A 12400-nucleotide genomic window follows, 5' to 3' on the forward strand; every position below is an offset into this window, starting at 1 on the left:
TAAAAAGTTGCAATTAAGTGTAGTCTGGCGGGGGGGTGGCTGAAATGGCGCATTTTGGTTTAAAAAAGTCGCATTTTATTGCTGTTGGTGTTAAAATGTCGCAAATCAGGAGAAATAGGCGGATAATGAAGTTGACCTTTTGGTATGAGGTGAAACAAATCACCAGTTTTGATTTGTAACTGTAGTATTTTTTTGCCGCAAATGACGCCATTATTGATAAATGTCCCCCTTGTGTTTTCCAGGAGTGACTTGAATAAGTGACGTCTGAAGGTGGCATCCTCAGAAGGTGAGCAGGACGAATGTGCGCTGAGCCCCTCGGGGCAGCCCCTATGAGCTGGGGCAGCCTCATAGACCTTCCTTGCCTTAGAGGGAGTCTCTTTAGACGCCTCATACGTACTCCGCCATGACAGAGACTGTCACATTCATTTTGTGAGGGGTCTCAGGAGTAGCTGATATTTGCGGGGGTCTGGGACGACAGGTGCGCAGGAGGTTTTGGGATTATTTGTGAGCATTGTGCCTGGTACAGCACGCTCCTTCTTCAGGAACAGCTGTGCACCCCACACTCCTCCTCTCTGCTGTTCCTGCGTAACTCGATTGCACTGCGTTCTGGATGTGTCTACGTAACACACACTGACTCAGCACACAGATGGCAGACGGAGCTGCGAGACCTTCCATATCCACCTGCAGATCATCGCTCTTTCTATGGAATAGATCCAGGCTTTATTAGAGGAGGCCATATCTTTATTGTTTTGTAGATGGTCAGCTCACACAATGCAGCTGCCCCCTCTGCCACCCATCTCCATCATTCCCACCTCCTGACCCCGACCACTGACTCCTCTACCACCCCTTTCCTGCCAACCAGTCCTGTCCTTTCCCATTGCCCATGCCACCACTCTGCCCAGTGCTTTCAGCACCTCCGCCCTCGCTCCTGGACATGCCAAGCAGTAAAGGGCCGGATCAGCCAAGCAGTTCAGGGTGGCCATTGCCAGAGAGGCATGGTAAGCTGGGAAGAGGCGCTCTTCTAAGGCACAGCTCTCACCTGCTGCCACCGAACCTCCTCCGATCAGGAAGACTAGGCTGCGCAGGAGAAGCAGGGCATGATAGGGCCCATAGCAGAGCAGAGCCACGCAGGGCAGCCCCAGGGCCAGCCGACGCACCCGTCTCTTTTCCCTGCGCTCACAGGACGCACTGCCCCGCAGAGCACGAAGTAACCCGGCATAGCACAAAAGCATTATCGCCCAGGGCAATAAAAATCCAGCTAATACCCTCCCCACATTGGCCAATGCATCTCCCTTCCCAGATAGGGGATAGCTCTCGTAGCAGAAGGTGTGGTTGTAGCGGTCTCTGGTGATAGCGTCTCTGAACAGCGGGGGGGCATTGGCTGCCAGTTCTAGCACCCACACCAGTGCTGAGACAGCCGCAGCAGAGCGGATGGGCCGGGCACCAGGGAACCTCAAAGGATGTGCCACAGCCAGGTAGCGGTCAGCTGAGACACAGGACAGGAAGGCAGCACCCACATACAGGTTAGTGTAGAAGATGAAGCCGAAAAGGCGGCAGGCCCCCGGCCCATACCCCCATACATCTCTCCGTAAGTAGTAGTCCGTCCAGGGTGGTAGTGCACAAATGAGCAGCAGATCCGACAGGCTGAGGTTTAGAAGGTAGACTCCAAGTTCTTTCCCTTTCCGTACCTGCAGCCAGGCGGCCCAGAGGGCCAGAAGATTGGCTGGGAGTCCCACTACGAACACAACGGCGTAGAGGGATGGAGGAAGCACGCCATCCAGGTCAGAGTCAACATTGCAAGCATCTAGAGTGACGTTAGACATGTTAGATAAAGGAGATGTGCTTCGGGAGGAATTCTGTCCAGTTTCCTGTAAATTCCGCTTCTTGACCATACGTTAGGCTCTTGGCACCTCCATGTCTCCTCCTCCTCCTGGTGGGGTGCTCAGTGCTGCTCGGGTCCGTGGGATGGCTGTGCATGGTGGCTCATGATTTAGGAATACTACGTCATCATGATCAGGAATGGCAGGGTCTCTGTGGAGATAAAGAAGACCATGAGAACCATTTCATGGAACAGAAAGGTGCAAAGAATGTAAATCCAGAAGAATTGGGCAGGTCATATGGAGGCACGCTTCTCCACAACATGCCAAGTAGCAAACCTATCACCATTTGTGGGTTGACCTCTGAGGAATTTCTTTTTGTAATCACCATGCCCCTTTTGGGAAGGCCTCACCCTCTCGGCAAGCTGTGCTCTGCCCTGCGGCCCGCCTTCTGAACGTAAGTTTCGGCATTTCAGCATCCTGGGGTCATTATTCATGACTTTATAGGGAGAAATCCTGGTGATGTCCTGGGCCCCGGCCTCGGAAACTACTCAGAAGCTCAGCATTGCAGGCCTGGATGTCACCAATGACCTGTAAGCCAGCCTACGGTAAGTGTAGGGTGCTACATACCGCTATAGGGCTGTAGTAATAGTGCACGGCTATCACACCTACAGCCCTATAGTACATAGCACCCTACACTTACCAGGCTCCATATACTCTATAGGGTCTTACATAATTCTGCTGCTCTCTATAGGACTTTACACAGTGGTGCTCGAATGTTTGTGAACCCTTCAGAATCTTCTATATTTCTGCATAAATTTGACCTAAAACTACATCAGAGTTTCACACAAGTCCCGAAAGTTAGATAAAGAACCAAAATCAAAGAAATGAGTCAAATATTAGACCTGGACGAAAATGATCCAATATCACATTTCTGTGAGCAGTATAAGGCCTCATGCACACGACCGGTTTTTTTTACGGTCCGCAAAAACGGGATCCGTTGTTCCGTGATCGTTTTTTCGTCCGTGGGTCTTCCTTGATTTTTGGAGGATCCACGGACATGAAAAAAAAGTCGTTTTGGTGTCCGCCAGGCCGTGCGGAGCCAAACGGATCCGTCCTGAATTACAATGCAAGTCAATGGGGACGGATCCGTTTGATGTTGACACAATATGGTGCCATTGCAAACGGATCCGTCCCCCATTGACTTTCAATGTAAAGTCAGGAGTCCCTTTTATACCATCAGATCGGAGTTTTCTCCAATCCGATGGTATATTTTAACTTGAAGCGTCCCCATCACCATGGGAACGCCTCTATGTTAGAATATACTGTCGGATATGAGTTAGATCGTGAAACTCAAATCCAACAGTATATTCTAACACAGAGGCGTTCCCATGGTGATGGGGACGCTTCAGGTTACAATATACTGAGAACTGTGTACATGACCCCCCCCCCCCTGTTTTTAACTCATTGGTGGCCAGTGCGGCCGGCCCCCCCTCCCCCCTGTAGTTAACTCTTTGTTGTCCAGTGCGGTCGGCCCCCCTCCCTCCCCTGTAGTTAACTCATTGGTGGCCAGTGGGCCCCCCCCCCCTCCCTCCCCTGTAGTTAACTCATTGGTGGCCAGTGGGCCCCCCTCCCTCCCCTGTAGTTAACTCTTTGTAGTCCAGTGCGGCCGGCCCCCCCTCCCTCCCCTGTAGTTAACTCGTTGGTGGCCAGTGGGCCCTCCCTCCCCCTCCTAATTAAAATCTCCCCCCTATCATTGGTGGCAGCGGAGAGTACCGATCGGAGTCCCAGTTTAATCGCTGGGGCTCCGATCGGTAACCATGGCAACCAGGACGCTACTGCAGTCCCGGTTGCCATGGTTACTTAGCAATTTGTAGAAGCATTATACTTACCTACGACATGCGATGTCTGCTTCCGGCCGGGAGCTCCTCCTACTGGTAAGTGACAGGTCTGTGCGGCGCATTGCTTAATGATCTGTCACTTACCAGTAGGAGGAGCGCCCGACCGGACACAGACATCGCAGCCTCGCAGGTAAGTATAATGCTTCTACAAATTGCTAAGTAACCATGGCAACCGGGACTGCAGTAGCGTCCTGGTTGCCATGGTTACCGATCGGAGCCCCAGTGATTAAACTGGGACTCCGATCGGTACTCTCCGCTGCCACCAATGATAGGGGGGAGATTTTAATTAGGAGGGAGGGGGGAGGGCCCACTGGCCACCAACGAGTTAACTACAGGGGAGGGAAGGGGGGCCGGCCGCACTGGACAACAAAGAGTTAACTACAGGGGAGGGAGGGGGGCCCACTGGCCACCAATGTGTTAACTACAGGGGGGGGGGCTGCCAGGCAGCAGGGGGCAGTCATGTACACAGTTCTCAGTATATTCTAACTAGAAGCGTCCCCATCACTATGGGAACGCCTCTGTGTTAGAATATACTGTCGGATTTGAGTTTTCACGAAGTGAAAACTCATCTCTGAAAAAGCTTTTATGCAGACGGATCTTCGGATCCGTCTGTATGAAAGTAACCTACGGCCACGGATCACGGACGCGGATGCCAATCTTGTGTGCATTCGTGTTCTTTCACGGACCCATTGACTTGAATGGGTCCGTGAACCGTTGTCCGTCAAAAAAATAGGACAGGTCATATTTTTTTGACGGACAGGAAACACAGATGCGGCTGCAAAATGGTGCATTTTCCGATTTTCCCACGGACCCATTGAAAGTCAATGGTGTGACAAACTGCCATTTGCCACTGGACATTGTAGAGGACTTATGGCTAGCCTCCTGCCCTACGACTATGGCCCCGGGACATATTACCCTTCAAGAACAGAACTATGCCGCATGTCTGGACTGTTCTTAGGACCGAACGCGGTCAGCGGTGTATACTAAAGAATCTATGGAACTGTTTTGGGCAGGAAATTGTGCTTGCGGTCGGTCATAAAGGACTTCCACTAAACTTTTGATCCGCTAGAGGGATTTGTGTGATTTTTGGAAGTGTTTATGTTTGATGTAAGCTGAGTTTAAATATGTAATTTTTATGGAGATGGAATGTATGGTTTTAAAGTTACATTGTATGTTTAAAAACTGTATTTTTACTGTCTGTGATAGTTATGTTAATCCATAATTATATCCCAGACAGAAGGGAGGATTTTGTGTATTCGGGTGGGGATTCCTCTCCTATTGTTCCCACATGTGTATTGGCCATGTCCTTTGTCCTGAGAGATAATTGAATTACTCCTCGGTTGTCTCCAGGACAGAGGATATTGTGTATTCGTCTGTCTGTGGTGATTGCATCAACCCAGTGTGAGGTAATTGTGGCGAAACCAACCTCGCCACTGGGCTTTGGAGAGGACTGGCTGCTGGCCTCTTGCCCCAGGATTATGGGCCCTATCATCAGCCCATGCAAAACTTAAGCTCCATGGCAATTGAACTGTATGTGTGTGGTCTGAGCGCCATTTAATAATATGCGCTCAGACCTAAGCTATCTGGGGATATGTTGCATGTCTTTATTTTATGTAGTAAATGTAACCTTGTGTATTTTATTGTATTTTATATCTTTTTGCAACCATGTGCTCAATGGAGTCTGCCTCTATCCCTGGATATAATTTGATTATTTCCCATTGTCTCCAGGAAAGAGGGCTCTGTAAAACTGGTTTGAGCCAGATAGCCATGTGCCAGCCAGGGCCCAAAAGATATTTTACTAACTTTTGAACCCCTGGTCTGATTCATGCCATTTTTTAATATGTTGTTCCCCTGAATGGATTGATTGTGAATATGTAATTTTTATGTGAATGTGATGTATGGTTTTAGAGTTATGAAAGTTGGGTAGAAAGTATGTTTAACTGTATGTATAATTGAGTCACCTCTTAGGATAAGGGGAGGGAATATGCTGGGTGTGTTTCTATTGTCCCATTGTGTGTTTAAAATGGTGATGTCTGTTCTGTTGTCCTCACATGTGTATTGGCGATCTCCTTTTGTCCTCAGAGATAATTGGATTGCTCTTCAGGTTGTCTGGACAGAGAGGAGGAAACCATGATGCATTGTGGGGATATGTTGTCCTATGTTACAGTCTTCATTCTGGTCCTCTGGGGGCGTGAACGATTGGTTGCTGTAGTTACATTGTATGTCTTGTAATATACTAATTGGTTGTATTTCAAACCCCTGTGGGCAGTACTATGTTTGTTTTTTTGTGAATAAAAGAGGCTGTACTTCAAGTACAGTCAGACCACTGTTTGACCCTCAACACGGAGCCTTGTCTCGTTATTGGGGGGATTCGCTGTATGCTGTTAGAAGACCGATTGCCAGGATTGTATGCTTTTCCTGTTCGTCTGCTAGCAGCTATTCGTGAGGTTCCAGTTTGGAGTGCTACTTTGTATCCAGTTCGGGAGTTGGTGTTCTGCAGTAGCTGTGCCTGTCTCTCAGAAAGGGGCATATCGCCTAAACAGATTTTAACCCCTTGTCTGCGGAAACGGTCCGTTACATTGGTGGCAGCGGCGGGATCGTTCCTACAGCCAGAAAGACAGCTACAAAGAAACATCATTCCCTGGAATTACAATTTGAGGGCAACGCATGTCCCAGTACAGCGACCCTGACAGCATCAGAATGGAAACAGCAGTGGAGTACGATGAAGGTGTCATGGATGACCGAGATGCAGTCCGCAAAGGCATCTGGTACCAGGTACTGGGTATCGTGGAGTATATGCAGGACGAGAGACTCCCCACGGAAGACCAGCGGTTGCAGAAGCGAGTAGCCCTGCGGATGCCCTTCCTGGGAGAGCAGCCCCGGGAGGAATGGGTAAAGGAATTGGAACTCCTAGCATGGCGGGAGCTGTGGCTGGAAGATGCCTACCAGGCGCTCTGGTGGTATGGGGCACAGTACCTACCCAGGACAGCTGAGCATGACAAGCCGGAGGGAGAGGAGTTTGATGGTCCTGGCTTGTTATGGGAGACCTTTTCAGAGCTGGAGTTTGGGAGCCCTACACAAGCCCGGTTCCATGATCTCTTGGAATGGAGGGAGAGCAGGTATGACTGGGACGACACTCATGATATTGAGCAGGACCTGGTCCACCTGGTGACCCGGGAGATGGAGCTGGAACAGGGCTACCAGCAGCTGTTCCACGCCAGTGACAAGGCTCAGCAGGACAGTAAGGTGACAGACCCAGTCTCCATTCCCCAGCGGCAGTGTGAATTGCAGGGAATTGGGAGCCCAGTCTCCATTCCCCAGCGGCAGGGTGAAGTGCAGGGAGAGGAGAGCAGCGTCCTCCCTCTCCAGCAGCAGGCTGAGTTACAGGGGGCAGAGGTAGTTGTTCCTGCCCCCCAGCAGCAGCATGATTTTTTGGGAATAGAGAGCCCAGTCTCCTTTCCCCAGCAGCAGGACACTGTATTGGGAGCAGAGACAGTCGGTCCTGTCCCCCAGCAGCAGCATGATTTTTTGGGAATAGAGAGCCCAGTCTCCTTTCCCCAGCAGCAGGACACTGTATTCGGAGCGGAGACGGTCGGTCGCCCTCCCCAGCGGCTGGAAGTATGTATGGGAGAGGAGCTTGTTACCCCCTCTCCCCAGCGGCAGATTAACGCACCAGGGGGAGACAGTAAGCCCCACAACAGTGCAGATGGGACCGTGGTCTCTGCACTTACAGCACAGGGGGTAGAGACAGTCGGTCTCCCCCTCCAACAACCAGACTCCAACCAGGCTTCTTCCGTGGTAGAGCTGGCACCAGGGCAGAGTACCGCTGATACCTGCCCACAAAGCAACCTCCACTCTAAGCCAGGGAGCAACACAGAGACCAGGAGTACCAGCTTCCAACATAACCCTGGTGGACTCACTGGACAGAGACAGGCTACCAAATGCAACAGGTCCAGTATTGGGTTGAGGGTAGGCTGCCAGACTAACTCAGGTACCGACCGGCGTGAGGTCAGGTACCTGGTTAGTCTTCCCTGGGGGGGGGAGATGTGTGGCGAAACCAACCTCGCCACTGGGCTTTGGAGAGGACTGGCTGCTGGCCTCCTGCCCCAGGATTATGGGCCCTATCATCAGCCCATGCAAAACTTAAGCTCCATGGCAATTGAACTGTATGTGTGTGGTCTGAGCGCCATTTAATAATATGCGCTCAGACCTAAGCTATCTGGGGATATGTTGCATGTCTTTATTTTATGTAGTAAATGTAACCTTGTGTATTTTATTGTATTTTATGTCTTTTTGCAACCATGTGCTCAATGGAGTCTGCCTCTATCCCTGGATATAATTTGATTATTTCCCATTGTCTCCAGGAAAGAGGGCTCTGTAAAACTGGTTTGAGCCAGATAGCCATGTGCCAGCCAGGGCCCAAAAGATATTTTACTAACTTTTGAACCCCTGGTCTGATTCATGCCATTTTTTAATATGTTGTTCCCCTGAATGGATTGATTGTGAATATGTAATTTTTATGTGAATGTGATGTATGGTTTTAGAGTTATGAAAGTTGGGTAGAAAGTATGTTTAACTGTATGTATAATTGAGTCTCCTCTCAGGATAAGGGGAGGGAATATGCTGGGTGTGTTTCTATTGTCCCATTGTGTGTTTAAAATGGTGATGTCTGTTCTGTTGTCCTCACATGTGTATTGGCGATCTCCTTTTGTCCTCAGAGATAATTGGATTGCTCTTCAGGTTGTCTGGACAGAGAGGAGGAAACCATGATGCATTGTGGGGATATGTTGTCCTATGTTACAGTCTTCATTCTGGTCCTCTGGGGGCGTGAACGATTGGTTGCTGTAGTTACATTGTATGTCTTGTAATATACTAATTGGTTGTATTTCAAACCCCTGTGGGCAGTACTATGTTTGTTTTTTTGTGAATAAAAGAGGCTGTACTTCAAGTACAGTCAGACCACTGTTTGACCCTCAACACGGAGCCTTGTCTCGTTATTGGGGGGATTCGCTGTATGCTGTTAGAAGACCGATTGCCAGGATTGTATGCTTTTCCTGTTCGTCTGCTAGCAGCTATTCGTGAGGTTCCAGTTTGGAGTGCTACTTTGTATCCAGTTCGGGAGTTGGTGTTCTGCAGTAGCTGTGCCTGTCTCTCAGAAAGGGGCATATCGCCTAAACAGATTTTAACCCCTTGTCTGCGGAAACGGTCCGTTACAGTAATTCTATCACGGACAGAGGGGAGGATTTTGTGGGGATGTGTTGTAATATATTGATTGGTTGTATTTCAAACCCCTGTGGGCAGTACTATGTTTTTGGTTTGTGAATAAAAGAGGCTGTACGTGAAGTACAGAGAGTTCCTGTTTGAACCCTTCAAAACGCAGCCTCGTCTCGTTATTGGAGGGAATTGCTGAATCACGCTGGGGATTGCTATGCTCTGCATATTCCCTGGAGGAGAGATCTTTCCCACACGGTCCTGAATGCTGGAGGTTCATTCAGGGTGGAAGGAAGACGGCGCGGCTCCAGTTAAGCTACGGCGGTTGTGGAGTCTGCGGTGGTTGTGGTGTCCAGTGCGGTGCTTGTGGTCCTCGGCGCAAGCTAGGAAGCGTCCATTAACGGAAGCGGATCCGTTACAAATGGGTCAGCGAAAAAAAACGGAAAACAGCACAACGGCCACGGATGCACACAACGGTCGTGTGCATGAGGCCTAAGTATGTGAACCTTTAGGGTCAGCAGATAATGTGGAGGTGTCTTCAATCAATGGGGTGACAATCAGGTGTGAGAAGCAGGGATCTATGAAAGTCGGATCTTCACATCTCTGTGGAAGTGGATTATGGCAGGAATAAAGGAGATCTCTGAGGACTGTAAAGTTCGGATTCGTTCCGAACTTTAGGATTTTTAGACCCCGAACCCGAACATTTCAGTAAAAGTTTGTGTTCGGCGATTTCTTGGCGCTTTTTGAAAGGCTGCAGAGCAGCCAATCAACAAGCGGTTAACTGTCTGACCTCAGAAGCCATCACAGCCATGCCTACTATTGGCATGGCTGTGATTGGCCGGAGCACCATGTGACCCAGCCTCTATATAAGCTGGAGTCAGGTAGCGCTGCACGTCACTCTGCTGTTACCAGTGTAGGGAGAGGCTGCTGCTGCTGTGAGGGAGAGAATAGGACAGAATCTGTGATCACAACTTGTTGTTAACTCTGCGATCTACAGCAATTTTTTGTGTGGGTGCAATGCAACATTTTTGTACCCTGCCCTGAGCCCAGTGACAGGTGGGCATCGGCGGCCATTTTGTGCAAGTTCAGTGCACCAGCACAGCATCTGTGCCAGGGACAATAATTTAACCCAGTTCTTTTAGTTCAGTGGGCAACATGTACCCATTTTTTAAGTGCACCTGCACTGCATATGTGCCAGGGGAAGGGAAAATAATATAGGGAATCCGCCTGTGAGTTCGGGGACCCAGGGGGTGACATATTCACATTTTTTTCTGTAAAGTACAATCCAAGTAAATCCATTTGTTAGATTCTGTGGGGACAAATTATATTTTTTTTTGCTAAAAAGTACATTTGCGCCCTGCACTGCATTTGTGATAGTGAAATAAAATCTGTTAAATCCATCTGTTTAATTGTGGGCAGTGATGGCCGGGTCTCCGGGAGCAGGCAGTTCCGAGAACAGCCCGATGAAGGCCCCCGACGTCTGTTCTCGGAACTGCCTGCTTCCGGTACCCGCATTTCATTTCAGACCGGCTCGCGCACAGGCACAGGTAAGGGCTCACCTGTGCATCACCGGACTTGTCAGTTAAGATGGCAGCTCACATGTGTTTGCGGGCGAACTGGTCATCACTGATTGTGGGTGAAAAAAATATATATATTTTTTTTTTCCATAAAGTACCTTTTCTGCATTTCTGACAGTCCAATACAAGTGTTAGATACTGCTGTTATATTCTGGTTTTAAAAAAACACCCATTTTGTGCAGGACACTACATTTGCTGCATTTGTCACAGTCCAACCGGTCAATACTCCAGTTACATTGTTGGTTGACGGATTCACATTTTTTGTGACCGTGAAGTAATTGTATAATATTCACCTGTCTCACTGTTGTGTGACCTCAAGAAATGTTTCCTCTTTATGACACCGGCGCTGACTTACTGTCAGTGACATTGTTGACTACTTGCGGTTACATTGTCACCTGACAAACCATCTGTTAGTTTGGTTGGTGAACGCAAAGAATGAGGAGAGCGTCAAATAAGGGACGTGGCCCAGGTCGTGGCGCTGCTGGTGGAGCTCCTGTTGCAGGGAGAGGACGTGGTCGATCTGTACCAGCTACACGCACAAGTGAAACCCCTTCCTCAGGTGCGAGTAGGCGACAGAACCTGCAGCGGTGGTCGATCTGTGCCAGCTACACACACAAGTGAAACCCTTCCTCAGGTGCGAGTAGGCGACAGAACCTGCAGCGGTGGTCGATCTGTGCCAGCTACACACACAAGTGAAACCCTTCCTCAGGTGCGAGTAGGCGACAGAACCTGCAGCGGTGGTCGATCTGTGCCAGCTACACGCAGAAGTGAAACCCCTTCCTCAGGTGCGAGTAGGCGACAGAACCTGCAGCGGTATTTGGTCGAGCCTAATGCGGCTCTACGAATGGTGAGGCCTGAACAAGTACAGGCGATAGTAGATTGGGTGGCTGACAGTGGATCCAGTTCCTTCACATTGTCTCCCACCCAGTCTCCTGCTGAAAGACCACAGTTGGCACCTGCAGCCGATGTCCATCAGTCTTTCACTTCACCCCCTTGCAAATCAGACAAGCAGTCTGAGCCCCAAGTCATGCAGCAGTCTCTTCTGCTTTTTGATGACTCTGTGAGCAGGGTTTCCCAGGGCCGTCCACCTATCCCTGCCCCAGAAGTGGAAGAGATTGAGTGCACCGATGGCCAACCACTTATCTTTCAAGATGAGTACATGGGAGGACCATCGCAGCACGTCTCGGATGAGGACGAAACACAGGTGCCAACTGCTGGGGCTTTCTGCAGTGTGCAGACCGACAAGGAGGGCAGGGGTGAAGACTGGATGGAAGATGATGTGGAGGACGATGAGGTCCTCGACCCCACATGGAATCAAGGTCATGCGAGTGACCTATGTAGTTCGGAGGAAGAGGCGGTGGTCGCACAGAGCCACCAGCACAGTAGAAGAGGGAGCAGGGTGCAAAAGTGTCTGTTACATTCTTGGGTGACATTTTACCAGTTTTGCCGTGAATGAACCCCTGCTCTACATAGGTGACAGGGACCGAAATTTTAAAACATCATGTTACATTGTCAGGTGACATTTTACCATTTTTGCCGTATACAAACCCCTGCTCTGCATAGGTGACAGGGAACTAATTTTTGTAAAATCTGTTCAATTGGTGGGTGACATGAACCCAGTTTTGCCGTAAATAAACCCCTGCTCTGCATAGGTGACAGGGACTTAAATTTCTAAAATTCGTCTCTAATTGCCGCGCGCCCCCTGCTTTCATTCGATCCTTTCGCTTTAATAACTTCTCCCACATTTTCACTCCATCACATTTCATGCATTGACCTCCCTTGGATGTGGTCTCTCTTTCTCAGGCTCCCTCTCTGGCGTGGAACCCTGATTCCCCGTCACCCGTGATCACCATGGTAGGCGCATAAAAGAACATCGAAACTTGATAGAGCAGAT

The 12400-nt window shown here is 49.6% G+C and overlaps 1 protein-coding gene across 1 annotated transcript in view; it reads right to left on the reverse strand.

The window, feature by feature from the left end:
• Positions 1-752: 752 nt before the first annotated feature.
• GPR4 (G protein-coupled receptor 4) overlaps positions 753-12400 on the reverse strand; it is a 55043-nt gene continuing 43395 nt past the window's right edge. Inside the window, exon 2 of the mRNA XM_040405935.1 lies at positions 753-2031. Within this exon, the coding sequence (XP_040261869.1) occupies positions 765-1892 (1128 nt within the window). The 5' untranslated portion in view covers positions 1893-2031 and the 3' untranslated portion in view covers positions 753-764. The remainder of the gene's footprint in view (positions 2032-12400) is intronic.

The sequence above is a fragment of the Bufo bufo genome, chromosome 8 (assembly GCF_905171765.1).
Source record: "Bufo bufo chromosome 8, aBufBuf1.1, whole genome shotgun sequence".
Taxonomy (NCBI): Eukaryota; Metazoa; Chordata; class Amphibia; order Anura; family Bufonidae; genus Bufo; species Bufo bufo.